This window comes from Chrysoperla carnea, chromosome 1 (assembly GCF_905475395.1).
Source record: "Chrysoperla carnea chromosome 1, inChrCarn1.1, whole genome shotgun sequence".
NCBI classification, from domain to species: Eukaryota; Metazoa; Arthropoda; class Insecta; order Neuroptera; family Chrysopidae; genus Chrysoperla; species Chrysoperla carnea.
In genome coordinates this window covers 38,387,518-38,407,657 of record NC_058337.1, presented here as the reverse complement: position 1 = coordinate 38,407,657, position 20,140 = coordinate 38,387,518, and the positions used below count along the sequence as shown (strand labels likewise).

The 20,140-nt window shown below is 28.6% G+C and overlaps 1 protein-coding gene across 1 annotated transcript in view; it reads right to left on the bottom strand.

The window, feature by feature from the left end:
• The window catches only part of LOC123297134 (ATP-binding cassette sub-family G member 1-like), an 82,104-nt gene that overhangs the window by 29,928 nt on the left and 32,036 nt on the right, over window positions 1-20,140 (bottom strand). Inside the window, exon 2 of the mRNA XM_044878800.1 lies at window positions 17,695-17,812. Within this exon, the coding sequence (XP_044734735.1) occupies window positions 17,695-17,812 (118 nt within the window). The remainder of the gene's footprint in view (window positions 1-17,694; window positions 17,813-20,140) is intronic.

Sequence of the window (20,140 nt, the reverse complement as noted above, 5' to 3'; positions counted from 1 at the left end):
ATTAAAAATAGACTTTGGATATTATTTTGATCATGTTATTTTCATCAAAAATTTATAACCTGATGAAATAAAAGAAAAAACTTTAATTGAATATCTGTGATTTTAATTGTATGCAAAGTTCATTATCAATAATAGATAGTTTCATTCATTATTTACCACAGGAGGTCTCGCCCTCAACTGTTATTGTTAAGTTTAAATACATTTCCATTGATATCCTCAATATATGCCTCAAAAGATGATATTATTACTTTATAGTGATTTTGTGGAAAATTCCGATCAAAATAACTTTCTTCACCAATTTTTTTTTTCTTACCCATTAAAGCATTTGCCAAGAAAGTGCACAGAAAGGAATGAGCAACGAACGGTTAAGGGTTAAATGAATAAATAAATCCGCATGGATTATGGGACAGATATTGAATGAAGGTATGTATGATTATGAATGAACTTTGCAGCAAACTATTAAAACACGGATTTTCCATTAGTGTTTTTTTTTTTTATTCTTTTAAATCATTAATAATAATTTCGAATAAAAATACCTATTCAAGCCTAGTTTTCATAACCCAAAAGCTTGACCCAAAAGCAAAAACACACAAAATAATTAAAATTGTAAAAATTCAGTGCTATTTACATTAGAATTATTTTGTACTTTTTAGTTTACATGTTAAGGAAACGTGTTTCTTATTTTTCTAGAATTATATAATAAATTTAAAGCTAAAAAACACTGCTTACGCAAACATATCATATTTTCTTCAAACATATGCCAGCCCGTGATCTCCACCATTAAATTTCTATTTCATATCATATTTTCTAATTTTATTATGACGTCGAGTAGATGATACTGGAGTAACATTGTATTGTCATAGGTTTTCAGTAACTGCCTATATGTGCAGATGAAGCTTATAAAAGCGTATTCAAATTTGAATGTATTAGGTACATCGTGCTGTTAGAACTATTAAACTACTAATAAGCAAATTCAGACTAGGCATTATAGTCTCCTATATAAGAATTCTGCGAGACTGTAACGAATGTTCTTCCATCTCTTCTGTCTCTTATAGATTGAATTTTGTGAAAGAGATCAGAATATTACAGTTTCATTTTCATCGACTTCACAGTTACAAACAAATAACTGATTACAGCGAATACGTTACAAATATAAATTTGACCCCTATGTTCGAGTCCATTTTCTTGCTGAACTGGTTCTTATTCAAAATTTTTGAAAAAAACAAAGGCGCATGCAACACGAACACGACCAAAACCACGATTAAGACATAGGTGTTTAAGCATGACCAAGGCCAAGGTTAAATCTGACGATCAAAACCTTTGAGTCGTGACCTTGTACATGGTCTCGTTCAACACAAGCTCCAACGCGCATTCTTGAAAATTGTTAGTTCAAGCATAATGCTTTCAACTTTTAGAAAAATACTAAAATTAGATAAATTGGCAGTACATAGTCGGTATGTGGTACTGAACTCTTGTGAGTACGACCCCTGTAGTCTACACGACTAACTTCCCAAAGGGGGAAAAAAGGTTTTGTTAACCTTCATAGATTATTCTTCGAACATGTACTGCAACTTATGCAGGAAGGATCATTATCTCCATAGATAAACGATGTGTTTTATCCACTTTTCAGATTCTCTTTACTCAGTTTTTTCCAGTTTTTTTATTACCATTAAAAACGGCTTAACTAATTCTGCTGAAAACTCGTTCAGTTCTTAAATACGCGATTACGCGTCGTATAAACCCAGAAACGTGTTAATGATATAACTGGGTCGCGAGATAATCGAGGCGAAAGAATCCGAACGAACATACGAACATACGTACACACACACACACACACAGACATCACATTGAAAAGTTTTGATTCGGATATTGCGGCTTTGAAACCGCGGAAATATGTAAAACTGGAGATTTTCAAAATCGGCCCCATTACATTAACTTCCTTTGGGAAGTTAACAAGAACTCAATTAACAGTTAAACAGTACCTATTAAATACGATAAAATAAACCGAAAATTTTATAGATCCGTAGTATTGTGTTAATTACGAGTAGTTTGGGTAGAGCTTGTCGACTATAGAAGAACTATTACAGAAAGTTTTTTGGTCAATTTTTTCCGGATCTATTTTTTCCGGTATATTTTTTTCTAAATCCATTAAATACTGAAAAAAATTAATTTTTGTACGTGTTCAGGTAATTAAAACTATTGATAGTTTAATAAATATTTCAAGACCTTGAAAACGTAAAAAGGTGTACACTTATATATAGACTGAATTAAAATCGTCAAGTTAATAATAAAACTTACAAGTTTTTTGCATTCCTACATAATGACCTTTTATTAATTTTGAAGAATATTAACCAAAATAGTATCTACGTTATTTTGATGGTACGATAAGATAGATACGACACTGTCTTGGAACATAAAATTTATCTGTATGGATATCAAAAGTTTTTCAACATGGCTCATAAAAATTTGTAATATATTTTAAGTATTTATAATAAAACAATATATTTAAATCTTAGCATTTTATGCCCAATCGAAGTCAAACTGATGATGGAGAGAGTTAAACGAGATGAATAGAAGAAGCCGGCAAGTATATTTCCTAAGGAGCAAAAGTAACGAATTCCTCAATCTCATGTTCATTGTCATGGGACACGTGACAAACATGAGATCTGAGACATTCTTCACTTGCTCCCGTGTGTATACGCCCCCGATAGAGGCGGAAAGCGGCAACTTCGTTTTGCACCCTGAGCAGAAAGTACACTTTTCCTTCCTATTTGTGTAATATACTATTTCTATAGCTATATCAAATGTATAATGTTTTATCATATAATCACGAAAACTGCACAATATTTTGCAACATTGTTTTTTATTATTTACATTAAAAATAATTGATTCTATGAATCAATTAAGCTCACGTAGGTTTCAAAACTTTCCTAAACAATTTGTTATATTTTATAAAATGACATAAACTAATTGAATATTGACTTTCGAAATTTATGTAGGTAATAGTTCTTTTTCTTGAAAATTCAAAAACTTCTTTGTGGATTCCAAAACATTGTCCAAAGAATGTTTTTCAACATAACTAAAATTTATCGTTTGAATATTTAGTTTCAATTTTTAAGGCTTTCGAACATTCGAGAAATTTTTAGGAAATTCTAAAATTTTATAGAATTTTCTCTTCTGTTAGTTCATCTTCATCACTCACCTTCTGAAACATTTTTGGGGATAGAGCAAAATTTTAAATAGCAAAAATGTTTTCATAAAAATTTTCCAAAACCCAACGGATAACGTAGAAATTCTAGATTAAATTCAAAACTTCTATCGTCTGTAGCTCTGAGGAGGAGCATTTTTGGATACATGTTCGCCTTACAAAATGTTTTTTAAGTGCATCATCCCCTAGATTATGGACTTGTTCTGATACAACCGGTTTATATACTTCTGTGAATTCTCATCGCTTGTAATATTTTCTTTTAAAAAATTTCCCTCTCCACCGCCACTCTGTATAAACAAATTTTGTTATAATTAATGCGATATCGAGGGCAATATTCCACTTTAATTGTGATTCGGGGTCATGAAAAGTTTTGAAGAAATGCCACCTACTTGTATATTGAATATGAATTCTTGATTTAGAAAATTATTTGACAATTTACTTTTTCTATACTTGTTAACTGGCAAAAGATTAGCAATAATAACATTGTTTTGATTATGGCGATAGGAAATTTAAAAAACTTAATGAATTATTTATGCAATTTAGAAAAATTGTACTTATAGACACTTCTGGCTGCAGTAGTGAACCGGTCAATGATAATTACTCAATAGATATTAAATCGCTATTCCAGTTTTTTCCAGTTTAACTTAAGAGTTTTTTTTTTTTTTTTTTTTTTTTTTTTTCACGGAGAGTTTGTACCTTAATAAAGACTTTGATATGGGAAAAAAACTTATTTATAATTTTAAATATCAAAATAATTTTAAATTCTATTTATAAAAATTCATTAGTTATTTTTTCCGTATTTGTAAATTTTTTTTCTAAAAATTTTGATTTAATCAATTATTTTTAATGAGTATAAATTTAGAAAATAAGACACGTTCATGCCTTAAAGATAAAATTTTTATATTCTTATATACCATTTTTATTATAATTAGTACATAATTTATTAGTATAATAATGTAGGTATACCATAATTATTAAAAATAATTTGTTAAAATTGAATTTTAAAATGCTACAAAAAAAATTGCAACACAAAAGTAGATACCTATCTACACTAAGTAACTGACCATGAACAAATTGTACCTCTTAACTTTTACACCTTTTAACTTTTGAATTCATGTATTGTACCAACATTTTCTTTGGCAATTGAAAAAAACAAGTTTTTACAATTTCAAAGCTTTGATTTAGACAGGTACTAAAAATGACAAACCAATTTTAATTAAACTGCAACAAAAACAATTTTAAAAGCTTTAGTATAAGAGCCCATAACAGAATGCACTCCATCGAACACCTCAAAATTATAAAATACAAATTTTTTAGTCAGACATTTATTTGTAAAAATGCGCTTCAATATTTACCTACTACAAATTGTATAAATTTCAAATAGGTGGTTTGGAAAAAAAAGAATCATTTTTTTAACTGAATTTAAAAATTTATAAAAAATAACAATTATCAAATGTTTTTTACATGTTTTTCACTTTACAATTTTGAGGTGTTCGAGGGGGTGCCTTTCTTAAGAACACGTAGCATCAATATTTTTAATCGTTACAAACTTGGGACTAAACTTAATATACTATGTATATTTCATATATGCATGGTGTGATAATGTAATCCATGTATATTTTCTATGTATATTTCATATATATGGTATAAAAACAGAAATTTAAAAAATTTACAGGGACGGAAAATTGCATGCTGCGTTTGTGCGCAAGATTTTTTAATCAGCCACTGAATTTGTACTTGAAAGTCTTTGTACTACTAAATTTTGGAACGAATTCTTGGCTTTGAGACGAACGGACCTTAATATCAACGCCTCAGATTTCATTTCAAAATATGTCAGTATTTATGGTATGTCACAATTGTTGCAAAAATAAAATTGTATTAAATCAAATTGATTTAATAAATTTTTGAAAATTTGATATTTAAAATGATCAAATCATAAAAAAATACCATGAAATCGAAGGTTAGTATTGAAGATTTATCGAATATAGTTATTTATAAAATACTCTACAACAATGTAGCTACTTGGGTGAGTTAAAGTAGTTATTTTCCTTGACACGAATTGGAATTTTCATTAATACAATAATTTATAAAAAATTTATGTTATTTGTATTTTAGCATGAAATAAAAATCATTCAAATTAAATGATTGTTTACATATTTTAAAATCACCAATTTTTTCAAGTATTTTTCAAAAAATAAACAAAAATTAACAATCTTTATATCTAACTTAGAAATCATAGTGTGAAAAATGAATTTTTAGAAGAAATCACAGTTTAGACGACCTCTCTCGAGAAAAATACGCAAGTAATCTGAAAAACCCGGTGTTGTTGATATGTACCTAATTATATAAATAAATAAGGAATAAGAAAATAAAATTTAATAAATAAGAAAAAACTTAAGAAATTAAAAATTTTACATTGGAAATTAAAACGGAAAATGTTAAGCATATTTCGGCTTCATTTTAGTAAAACTGTATTAGAATATTTTTATTATTATTTTCTTAACAGTAATAAAATAAAGTCCGAAAACTAAATCTCCGACTCTGTAACAAAATCGTACTCTTAAAAGTATGAAAACAAGAAAATATTTTTATCTGAAATTGTTATGATCACTAAAGTCGTCGTTATAGTCGGGGGACCTCTAAGATTAAACACCCGACTGTAATGACGATTTTACTGATCATAACAATTTCAGATGAAAATATTTTCTTGTTTTCATTCTTTTAAGAGCACAGTTTTGTTAGAGAGTCGGGGTTTTAGTTTTCGAACTTTATTTAATTTAAATTATTTTGGGGTTATAGTTTTGTGATGAAGTATTACAATATATATCGACAAGTACTAATTACGCCCTTTCATTTGATACCTAACAGGGTATCGTAAAACTATAATTTGTTCTTAGTTCGCGATTTTATGTCCTCTAGAGGGTGCCATTTTTAATTTTATGTGACGCCAGACAGTATATGACCAACGGATCAGCAAGACGGTTTTAACGATACCTTATTTGTCCAATTATGAGATATTACATACATACCGGTCAAACACATAACCCTCGCCATTGTCGGGTTAAAAATAAGTAGGCATGCGCTTTTTAAATATTATAACGGTTAGTGCAGGATTATCGAATATTTGAATGAAAGATCGAATACAAAATTTCTCGGTGAATAATAAGAGGGAAACGTTTTCATAAATTGTATAAAACATAATAAACATATGCTAACTTTTTCTTAGTAATGTGTTATATAATTTTATAATTTTAACTTCATGCCTAGGTTGATTACTAGAATTATGTTTTGAAAACAAAATCAAATCGAAAATTTTAAGTCCCATAAAACAAACTCTTAAGAAAATAAAATAGAAAAATATTATAAAGAGTGCACTATATTTTATACGCCACTCTGTAAAAAGTAAGAGAAATATTCTTGAATAAGGATAATTAAAATTTAGTAGAAAAAACCAATAAATTTCAAAACCACCAAATTCTAAATATAAGTATACTCGAATATTGAACGTTGGACAAAATTGATTTGACCTTAGCTTTTAATGGATTTCTAGTAATCATAAGGTGCAAAAACAAAGCAATTTTATTAATAGTTAAAATAACTTAACTCGTGCCTCTTAATTCATTGATTAATTCTCGTAATTTTTTATTACGCACCATTAAAATTACACAGTAAATGATAAAATGATATAATGCGTTTGTAATCAAGAAAGGTAAATACGACCTTTGAAACCAGACCAATAACATTCTGTTTAAAAAAGTTATTGTGTTAATTAATATGATGAATGATTTTAATTAACATTATAAAGTTTTCCAATTATACCAATTTTTAAATTTGTATTTAACCTCTCACCACTCGCGTTATGACCATTTTGCCCACGTTGGATTTAAAGCATAAATAACTTTTACTTTTCAACTTTTCATGTAATTGTATCAATTTTCGAATCATCAATGAATTTTTCAGGTTTTTACAACCTTTCTACGGCTTTTAAAAACATAAAGTCCTTCAGAAATTGTGTTCATATACTTTTGTTAGTTTAATGTTAGTCGTACTCAGTAAATTAAAATAAAAGTAATCAAAATATGGAGAAATTAATTTAATTATTTAGATCATTTCTGTGCTCTAATATGTTCACTCTGAAACATCATTAAATAATCACGTAATCAAACTATTTTTAATTAGCTAGGGCATTAAAAAATAAATTTATATAAAATTATGTAGTTATGATTTACAAATTTAAAGAATATTTAATATTTATGTGCAAAACGCCTTAGCAAATCTCCCATAAGCTAAAATTCTAAATTCCTATTTAAGTAATGCTATTAGAGAAATTTTTGTAGATGAAAATGTTTTTGATCTACACATCTGCTGCACTATTTGTCTTAGATTTGAACAACTCAAAAAAACGCACTCACACAAAAAATTTGTTTAAACGTGTTCTAACATTGTGGATACTTTACAACATAAGTATACCTATCATAATATTTTCAATTTCGATTTTTGATGTGAAAACAGTAACTTTCTATCTAAGAAAAATTAAAAATTAGCATGGCAGCCAATATTAGTAAAAAATTAGCATAACTATAAAAGTAAATTTTTTTCTGCCAATAAAAAGCAATAAACAATAAATATATAATGGAACATTAAGGACGATCACATGACCGTGATCTCGTATTAAAGTTAAAATTATGTTATTTATTTTATCAGGCTTTTAAAGGAGGACTGCTATAGGTAAGTTTTATAGTAAATAAATCTATTTTTGCCGAGTTAATGGAAGATATAATTTTTTCTTCCTTATTAACTCAAAATCTAGTGGGAGTATAAAATTATATGAATTTTCACTTTCTTCACAAAATGTTTTTATGTCAAGTTTTAAAATACCTATTATCTAATAATTATTTTTCCTCTGCAGTTTGTTAAAACCGTTTGTATTTTTTAAGCCATTTTTCATCTAAGATTCTTCATTCTAAATTAAAATCGACTTTGGTTTCCCAAATCCTCCACCATGTTTGTATTACATTTTATTATCACCATTATATTTGAAGTAGAAGTTGCATAAATTTTTTTTTGCCAAAAATTCATATATAAATGAAGAGTAATTCAAAGAATATTTAAGTAATTTTTTTTTTAAATTAATAATTAATTTTATTTTTTACTAATTATTAATAAAAATAGTTATATTTTTGGAAAAAAAAACTTATTATTGATTGTGATTGATTTGCACCCGTTGAGACTGTGAGCCAATCGGAAGTACGATCAATTTACATTTTCCGGCTTGTTTCTTTGTAAAATTATGTAATAACATAATGAAAGCAAGTTGAGAGACAAAGAGACAATTTGACCAGTGCGGGAGCGTTATTTAAGCGATGTGCTGATGTAATCGTGACCGGAATAAGATTAATTAGGTGATTTGAACACCTATACCAAAATTTTGTTCATAGTATCAATATTTTTAAGCGTTACAAACTTGGGACTAAACTTAATATACTATGTATATTTCATATACATGGTATAAAAAGATACCTATCTGTTTAGTAGGTAATTTACCATGTGATAGGTTTTAACTAAAAAGTTCATAAATTTAAAAAAAATTAAAAAAGTTAAACTCTGTTAAACAAAAATTTAAAACAAACAAAGGATAACTAAAACTCGAACGCACAAAAGCTGAAAAAAAAGCATTAAGAAATCCTGATTCCATTTGAAGGCTATGCGTACTGAAACATTGTACCTCCAACTACAACCACTTTTAATCCAAAACCTTTCAAATGGAATTATTTAATTAATAAAGGCTTCATTAGTGTAGTAAATATGTAGGAAATATCTCAGATTTTTAAATATTCTCCCGTCCGGTTTTTCAACGGGATAATTAGGATAAAAATAGTAGTTTTTAAGAAATCATACTTTGGAAAAAAAAACTTTCACGATTATAATATATATCAGATGTCTTATGGAAAACAAAAAATAATGGAACAATATTTTCCAAATATTTGAATTTTATATTTTCTTTCATTACGTTTCAATTTATTAAAAATTAAATATTACTCGAGTTTTCTTTGCGTTTTCACGGTTCCATCGTGCATGTACAAGATTCATAAGTATGTAGAGGTTTTTGCTTCGTTAGCGATCGCGCACGGCTTTTCGGAAACTCTTATTTTTGTATTTTCGCGAATTGTGGGAAAATCTTATATTATTCTGTGACGAAATGTTTTTTACAAAAAGATAGCATTAAATGCACGATCATGGGATTCGTACAAACCGAGAAAATAAATGGCGAAAAACTCGATATTTTCGGTCATAAAACCTTGTTTTCTCGTAAGGTTTCGATCCGATTTAGCTAGCTTGTGGTATGTGTTTCAACATCGACACTTACTTCAATTCTTTACATTTATTCGAATATTTACATCCAATTATGAAATTTTTTTCAATAAATAGCAAACTTTTAACTAAAAAATTAATCAATGTAAAATAAAAATCCTCTGTTCTTGTAAAATATTTTTGAAATGGCTCAGTTAACCTTGAACAATAATTTTAATTAATTTTTTTTTTTTTAATATTTAATAAATATTTTCATTGCTAAGGTTATTTTAAAGGAAAAAATTATATAAAATCGGAGTGTTTTAAAATTATTTTTATTGCATGGTTTGTAAATTGTAAATAAGCATGTTTAATTTATTCATGAATCAATTAAGTATAGCTTAAATTTATGTTAAATTAATATCGTCCCTTCCGGCTTTGTCCTTGTTTAAATTACTATTTAATCGTTTTTATTGCTTTTTATTGGCCAATTTCAGTAAATTTTATAATAGTCAAATGTAATAGCTATACATCAAGAGTAAGGAAATTAAGAAGGAAAACAAATGAAAGTAGTGTGAAAATAACTTAAACCGACTGTTTCTAATATGAATGAATTTCTGAAGAACTACAATTTCTGAATTTTGAGACCGTGAGCCCATGATAAAGTAAATTGCTATAATTATTTTATTCTGCCTTTTGGCTGATAGATAAATGCCAACGATTTTTTTTTTAAGTTAAAAGAAAGGCATTGGCAATTCAATACCTAAGAAAAAATGCACCAAGAAATTTGCAAGTGTCGAAAAGGTTAAAAAAAGCTTTTTGCGAGTACTTCCCTTTCGATGCTTGTAAATTCTTTACGTTTTTTCGTACTGTGTTGTCAAATCTATAGTAGCTCAGTTGGTTGAATTGCCGTCACAACAAAAAATTATTTCCATTAAAGGTGTGATTGACTAGTTTGGTGCATGGTATATGAATGAAGAAGGTGTCACCCTCTAAAAATAATGGAGAAGCTGATTATGGAAATTATCAGCGAAGGTGATGAAACACATATATAGTATCTCAATAAGTCCGATGACCTAAGTGTGTCCTTCGTGGGCAGCCAATATAACCTATACACAGTAAAATTCTTTACCTCATTCGAAAAGCAACAACAAGAATCACAAAATATTTACTTGAATACTTAAAATTACGATAAAGCCTGTGCATGGAGGTATTTACTAAAATATTATAAACAACATGATTACCTTCCTACCTTGTCAGTCAATGGCCAGTCAACTGATATTAATATGCTTTAAAAATAACCATACGAGACTATAAAAATTTTCGAATTATCAAGGATACATTCTGTTTATAGCGAATCAAGATTTATAAGTTCAAAGTTAATTAGTTGTTTTTTTACAATTTTGGAATAAAGCATGCGTATAATTTATTAATTAAAAACAAAATATTAAATCTTAGATACAAAGGTATATTTTAAAAAAAGTCTATAAAAACTATTTTTACATTTTAGCCTGTATGGAGAACTGTCCAAGCTGTTCTATCTAATTCTACAGCTTCTACTACTTAGAATTACCGAGAAAAACATTTTTTAATAACAGAGATTACATTAAAATAGGTGTTCTTTCAGTCATAAAAAGTATGATTGAGCAAATGAGGCTTATGCCATTGATAAAAAACGAATCGCAGACTCGTTAAACGTTAAGAAATTGCCTAAATTGAGAGTAAAATATTCAAAACCCAGGCAATACCTGTCAGAGCAGCGGCTGTTTCATAAGCAAACATTTCTATCTTGAGTTCCTATACGGAGTTCTTCAGTAAAATTCTACCACGTAAATAGGAAATATTTTTTCTAAAAATATGACGTATTTTAAGAACATATAAAAAAGTAATACATAATAATAAAAATTTATTATATAATATAAAATATTATGCTATACAATTATGTACAATTATGCTCTTAACAATCTTTAACATCTTTTAATACAATGTAGGTATCTCTCCCTTTGAAGTAGAAACATCTTTTTGGACAAAATACTTCCCATTTATGTGGTAACATGTTATTAAACAACCCTGTATTTTATTTCTTGTTATAACATAAAATTATTAATATAATTACCAAAAAAATTCACATAATAATATTTAATATTTTTGACCCACAATACAATCTAAGTATTTGCCCTACTTAAATTTTATAAATTATGTATATTTTGATGTAATAGTCTAAAATATTTATAACTAAAGTTCGGATTATATGCACTAAAAATCTATTAAAACTTATTAAAGTTGCTATTAAAATAAACCTGTTACATCACTCAGATGTTTTATGTTTTTAAATGCTTATTTGTAAAATTAAATTCAAAAACTTAAACCCCGACGACTACAAAATAACGCTCTTAAAAGTATGAAAGCAATAAAATATTTTTATCATATGGTCATTACAGTCGGGGACCTCTAAGATTAAAAAGGTCTCCACAGGACGGAAGGGTCCTCCGATCGTAATAACGATTTTACTTATCATAATAATATCAGATAAAAATATTTTCTTGTTTTCATATGTTTAAGAACGTGATTTTGTAGTCGTCGCTGTTTTAGTTTTTGAACTTTGTTTTATTTAAATTATTTTGGGGCTACAATTTCGTGATAAAGTATAACAATATATACATATTTGAAAAGTGCTAATTATGCCCTTTCGTTTGATACCTAATACGATGTCATTATATTTAAATTTGTTCATGACTTTATGTCGTTTAGAGTGCGCCATATTCAATTCAATATGACGTACATAATTTATAACCAGCGGACGATCACGACGCTTACAACGACACCTTATATGCCAAATTATGATAAGTATATTAGAAGCTATGGGGGAACAGATGAACATATATACATACCGGTCAAACACCTAACCCTCGCCGTCGTCGGGGTAAAAAAATACATGCGTTTAAGTGTATGTATCTATAAAAATTTCATCAATTTTTACCTATAATGCGTGAAAATAATAATGCTTTACACCAAATAGTTTATTAAATATTAAAGAAATAAAATTCTTGGGTTTTCATAAAATTTTATTTCATAAACTTATAGTTTTTTTAAATTTTTGCAAAAGTACTTTTATTCTTAAATTAAAAATATACATATAATGTCCAGTTATCAAAAAATGAGTAAAACTAATTTGTTTTTATAAAACTGTAGGATTCTTGCAATCCAACAACAAAGAACGAAAATACATGTAGTCCGATCTCTATATATTACTAATTATATTATTATAATCAAAGTATTAATTTTTATCTATGAAGTATTAACTTTGTTCGGCAAAATTTTTCTAAAAATTATGAAGAAAAATTTTTGTTAAGAGTGAAAGGTTATCAATAAATTTATGTATTGTACTGAAATCTATCTGATGTCTTAAAAATAGACATTTGTCTAAGAAAAAATGGTATAAGAATTAAGGCTGAGTTCAAGAGCTTTGATTTTAATGCAAATTTTTATCCAATGCACGTTTATTCAATTGCAAATTTTTTATAACTAACTCAAAAGAATTTTATTGTGTTCATTGGAGCTCTTGGGAGCGCCGAAGTCGACGTTTATGTGGTCGTCTAATCCGAGGCCTACAATCTAGCAAATGCTGTCTGCTTTCGATACTCTACATTGTGCAGACTTTAAGGCCTCCGGCTATACGGCTTATTGAACACCTTGAGCGTTTTTTTTTAATGCGATTTACGACTATAACATTAGTTTTTTTTTTTTGTAAAGTGACCTATCCAATGCGATTTGAATTGTCATTAGGACTCTAACGGTACATTAATAGCTTCAATAATTAAAATATTTGTGCCACATTGTGAGATTAATATGGCAGATATATATGTTCTATGTTTCTCGGTTTGTTCTCATGTTTCAAAGATATCTCATTGGTAGAAATCGATTAGGGTGTTTAGGCTGTGCAATATGACAGCGGGTTGCCAGATTTTACAAAAGCGCCGCCCGTGACATCTCAACTTAACCTCTTAATCTGAATACCTATAGATCTTAAGTAAAACTAAATTCAACGTAGATCGGGCAAAGAGTCTACTGATGGACCAATAAGTCCAATAAAATAAATTTGTGAAGTCGAGTTTTATAATGCTCTTTTGGACACCGTATTTATATCCATAAAGGAAAAATTTCAAAAGATACAAGACTTTTCACGTGGAATTTTTTCTTTAACATAAAAAATAAACAAAATAAAGAAGAACTAATGTGAATTTGTTCTGTGCTGCAAGTAAAGTTAACGGTCAATTTTAAATCTGATATCGATGAAGATAAAGTTTTAGGTTTGCAACACTATGTCAAAGACAGTCAGCCAACACCTATCGAAATATTAAACTTTTTTAAAAAGCACAATCTTCAAGAGTTATATCCCAACATCTGCATATGACTGCATATTCTGTAATGGCGAACACAGTTTTTGCAAACTACAATGAATAAAAATGTATACTTGCTGTCTACAATGCCTCGAAGAAAATTAACTAGCTCAGTCCATTGAAAATCATATTGCAGAAAACCTAGATTTTGGCAGTGCTATCAGAATGATTGTTAACAAAATAGCAAATTTTTTCACATTGCTTTTAAATATTTGCTGTCGTGACTGACAGACAATACAGATAGGTAGATTGTTAAGAGAATAAATGGGTAAAATATATTATTATTAATGAATAAATACATGTTTGTAATTTTCTATTAATTCTATAAAAATATGGTATAAATTCGAAATATAATTAAATGGGTTTAAATTAAAGGGCGCCAAATGCATTTTTTGTACGGAGCGCCTAGCTGGCTAGGACCGGCCCTGCGAGTGAGAGGCATTACGGGGCCACACGTCCACAATATTTATTTTTTGAGGAAAAATTTATCTTGAAAATATGTGAAAATATTGTAAATATTGAATTTTTACTCATTTTTCTGGCTGAACTTGGTATGCCGACATCTTACATAAATAATGTACGATGCTCCAACAGCACTCATTACGTTCTATGGTGTCCAAATTCGAACGACATAGGTTTTAATTGACAATATCAAAAGAATGGGTAGGCATTGTTTTAAAATTTTTTTTCGGACTAACCGAAAACAACCAGCTTGTTGGAAAATGGTTGTAGATGATCAACCTTTTTCAAGATTAATGTATCCATTTTCGTACGATTTTAAATAGTTATTTTTTCCATATGGGAAATTAATTTGCGTAAGTTAAAATCTGTTTAAGGTCTAAAACAAAATAAAAGATTTCAACTTTTTAAATCGGACAGTGACTTTGAGCTCACCATGTAAAATAATGTTGATACACATGCATTATTTTTTAATTATTCCAAGGGCGACTATTTATGAGAAGGCATTGACGGTTTAAAATAAAATGTTTCTGAATATATTTTTCAATTGTTCTCTGATATTGCGTGTGACATCACGTTTTGTTAAAACTCGCTGGTTTTCTTGGAATCACGCAACCTACTTACTTAACCTTCGAAGTTTTTATGATTCCATACTGAGAGAGCCCACGGTAGAGGGAATTAATATCGCATGTTCTTGCGCAAGTCTTCTCTATGGTACTTTGCATGATTAAATTTTATTTAAATTTTTCACTATTTTATTAAATCTAAACAAGAATTGTGCAAATATACTATTTAAAATTTTATTGATATCGATATTTTAATTTATCGACAACTGGTTGATTGCACGGACTGGTTCAAAATTCGTTCATCGAAAGATACTCTTAATTTTCTCAACCGTGATTCCGTACGGAATCTTGGTTGAGTCCGTACGGAATCTTCTTGTTCTAGCAAGAATCTTCAACATTTATGTCACTTCAAATAAAGTATTCAGTTTTTAAGCGTAATACAATTGAACCTAATACATAAAGTTTTATGTTGATATAATTATCCTCGATTTATTCCTTGACAATCTTCGAGCCAAAAAACTTGTATTTTACCCATTGACTTGAGTTATATATGTATAATATTTAGAGTAATTAAAATATAATATAAATAATAATAAAAATAGAGCAAAAAAAGCCTTACTAAGTGCTATTTATTACATAACGAAGACAGTAATAAAAGCTCACAAATCTTCAGTTTTCAATATATTAATATTTTGTACATTTGGTCATTAAATATTTCAGAAAATAATAAAACCCAAAATATTCCAATTAAAACTTCCCAAAATTCAAATTCATTCAATTAAGTACATATCATTCAAATTCATTCATCTTCTAATTTGCTGGCAAAATTGCCTTATACAAATGTTTCTGATATTTTCTCTGAGCTTTTACTAAAATCACTTAAGAAAGCATATCTATGTTTTTCTACAAAATGCGCAGTAAAAATTATACTCTTGACTTGCCAATTCATTAAATAAAACTGTGAGACAAAAAACTTTTTTGATATATTACCTTAGCTTTTAAATTTGCCTTTTCAGGCGACTGATCAGAGATCATTTAATTGTTATTAATAGTGATATTGGCTGCCGTGATGAAATAGTTTAGAGGAATAACAAAACAGGCACATATTATAAGCAAATTTTTTTGTTTTGCTTTAAACATTGCTAACGATTGATTTATAAGATCATGTCACAACAAAAACAATGGATTTAAAATATTCTGGGCAGGATTGAATTCTCATCATTTTATAAAAATCCTACAGGTATCAAAGTATCTTTGCGATCAGTAAATAATAATTAATAACCCACAACAGATCTTTGACTTTAAGTGGAAAAATTTGTACAAAATAATTTTATATGGAAATTACACGCCAAACTATAAAGCTACACTGAATGTTAATACCATAATAAAATTTGAAATTTAAATTATAATTTATTAAAAAACGAAGAAGCTATAAAATGTCAGAAATTAATTCTAGACTCTTTCTTGCGAAACGATGTTTTACATATAGCCTCTATACTCTAAGATGATTTTTGGACTTAAGTTATTTCTACTATAACTTCCTCGTTAACTAATTAGGAGTTTTGAACGTATTTTGCATATTTCTAATGATATAAAAAATTCTCTACTTTATTGTAACTACGTGAAGTAAAAATTCATCACCTGAAGTGATTAAAAAAATCTTTCCTATCAATATAACTTACTTTTATGATGGTGCATAAGTAGATAATTAATTACAAAAATTATTCGTTTCTTTGTTTTTAGTTGCTGATTTGTAACAAGCATTTGTTTAATTGATTTGTGAACTAAATAATCTGACTATTGCCTTGTTGATTTTTATAATTCATAGCTTCCAGAAGAAATTTGTCTCTTTTTTTGGTGGTGGCGTAGTGAAGAAGGGAAACCTGTATTTCTTTCAAATGCAACATATTCCGTGCGAGAGGTTGACCCGGATACATAATTTTTATTTCGCTCCTCGCAAACTTATTACCGCCTTATGGTCTGAGTACAATCGCAGGCGTTCCGAAGATCTTATATCACTTCCAAGAGCCTCTGTACGCAAAGTTGTTGCGGCTATTACAGGACACTGGTTGGGCGGCAGGCATGCTGAACACCTGGGCCTGGTAGTGTATCACAACTACTGCAGGAGCTGTCACAGTGGTGAGGAGGAGAAGACAATGTCTCATCTTCTCTGCCACTGCCCAGCTTGACATGAGGAGATGGACTTACTTGAGGCAGCCTCTCTTTGACGACTCCTCCGACCTGGAGTCCGTGGACGTTAAACAGCTCCAAATGGTTCATGGAGTAGTGGCCGGCGATGGGCCAACCCTTTTTCGGTATCACAACGGACACTTAGAACTAAGTGTGTTCCACCCCAGGACAGCTACTCTAACCTAACCTAACCTAACTTATTACCGCATCCTTTTTTTTCACGCCTAGGTCATTGGAAACCTTTCATTTTAATGAAAATCCGGTTTTTTTTTATCTTCAGTTAATTGTTTTCTAAGCAAACAATCCCATAAAACATGTCACCTTAAAATTTTTATTATGTTTTATTCATACAATATAATTTTTTTATATAATAATAATTAACTATTACATTGATAAATATATACACGTGATCATTAAACTCACGTTCAAAGATTTATCTTTAATATTTTCTTCGAATTTTTTCATACACAATTTATCATGCACACAGTATAAGTTATTTTGCATAATTTGCATATTAAAAAAAATTTATAATCATATTAAAAATAGAACAAAATATTATTAATTTAATTATTTTACTTACTGAAAGCCAGTTAAAATATTTAACAATGATGATTTTCCAGCTCCAGAAGGACCCATTATTGCTGTTAATTCATTTGCTTTAAATTTTCCTGATACGCCATTTAATATTCGTTTTTTTCCTGTAAGAAAAAAATAATGTTATTATAATTTATTTCATTACAAGTTTTCTTTCTTAACTACGAAAAACTTTAGTACGGATATTATACAGGGTATCCCAGATAAATATAGACAGAATAAAACCAGCAATTCTAATTCGATAATTATTGATTGTAACTGATAATTTCATGATTATTATTGCTAGGTTATATTGTAATTTTAATGATAACCAAAATTGGAAAATAAAATTGACTTAAGATTATCCTCAAAGCATTTTTTCGCTAAACCTAATATTTGCAGACATATTTACGTTCTAATATACAAAGTTATTATAATTTAATTGCAGTAATTATAGAGCCCAATATTATTAGGCATTTAATAAAACTCACTAAAACAGCAAGTGAAAAATTTCGACTTATTAGTATGATATTTGGGAACTTTTTGTTGAAAAATAATGTTTGTCAAGAAGAACAGCTCATAACTTATTGAATAATTAATAAAACTATTTTTATAATAAATTTTTTTTTTAATTTTAATGTTCGTAGATGATTACTAATTTTAATAAGATATTATTAAAAATAAAATTAAACAATTGATTATAATTAAAATTTAAATTTTAAAATATATAAATAATCCTAAAAAATTATCGAAAAAAGATAATACACAGTTCATTCGTACTTTAAAAGTCAAAAGTGATTTAATTTAATATTGGTACAAAAAGATTTCAGTGGCGGATTAGGGTGTTTGGCCACTCTAGACTGATGAAGGCTATGTCGCTCTAGAAACACAAATATTTACTTAAAACGCTGTTCTTTTTTTTTGAATATTGTAAAAAAAAGGGCGAATATTTCAAGTTTTCCTTCCGTCTTTACTCGAATGCGCGACGCAAAGGCGTGGTAATGTGCTTATCAGTCTATGTATATATGTATATATCTCTGTGCCACAAAAAAAGCACATTTTAGTATATATCTCTATGTAAATCCCTGCGATTTTTGTGACAAAGAGTTTTATGCATGTATGTGTGTTCCTATGTGGCACACTAGAGACCAAACGCGCAGGCCGATTGTGATGATTCTTATGTCAATTGATTTTTCTTAGCCTTGCGAGTCCTACTAATGATTCAACAATAATGAAAATTCAATTTGGCGACGACCAGAGGTCATATTGTTAAAAAGAAAAAAATGAAAGTCATGTTAAGTGGGGTATCATTGTATGGTTATTAAATAGACAAATCGATTGGCGTGATAATCATTAAAATCGGCTCACACGTTTGGTTTCTAGAGCGCCACAAAGGACATAATATACATACATAAGCTGTAAATGAAGGTCGGCGAACTATGGTAAGTAGAGTATCATTCGAATTTGAAAATCATAACTAAAAAGTGTAAAATAAAAAAATTAATTTAATAAATAGAAAAACCCGACTGCGTTCAATAAAAACTGAAAAAAACATGCAGTTTACATAGCGACTTTAACAGTCTGGGTATATTATTGGGAAGATTTAGAAGACATATTATTGGGAAGAGCCGGTCTAGATTTTAATAGGTCCCGATTGTTGAAGTCGCTTACTATCATCGTTAATGTCGTTTATATCGCCTATAAACAGCTGGATTTGTTTTTTTCACAATTTGTTGGGCTTGATTGCTGTGTGATTTGTTGAAATTATGATGTTGGATTGATAGAGAAAAACAAGTTGTTTGATGAAGTTGAGTAGATTGTTTGTTGAGCTACTTAAGACTTCGTTTAGATTTTCTGACGAATTGTTTTTTATCTTTGTTTTATGTATTTTCTGCACGTTCGATAAGGATGTGTTCGACGGTGCTTGGGGCTTTTGAAAGTAGACAGTCAGTTTTGTAAGTCCTAAGCAAAGTCTGGTTGTTCTTAATTTTTCTTGCCGGGTGTAGTTTGTTGGGAATTCCCATAGATTTCTACAATTTTTAATTTGTGGAAGTTTGTTGTTTATTGTGTTTTCCCAGTTGTTTTTTTCAATTTTTAATGAGATGATTTTTTTCAATACCTACCGATGGTTAATCAAATCTTGAAAATAATCTATTTTTGATACTTTAAAATTTTTTTCTTTTGCACATTTTTTGTAGTCAGCAATACTTACTTCTTAGTCTTTTTCTACCGTTACGTTAAAATTAATGATTTTTCTAATCCTAAAATCATATTCTTTAAAATAGTACCAACTTTCAATCCCTGAAAATTATTATTATTTCAATGTTATTAAAGTTCAAAAGTGTACACTGCTGTTTTAACAAATCTTGTTTCTGTTGATTCAAAAATTATCCAAATAATTATTCATGTTGGTTCGTAAATTATCTCATTATTTATAAACAATTACCTTGCAA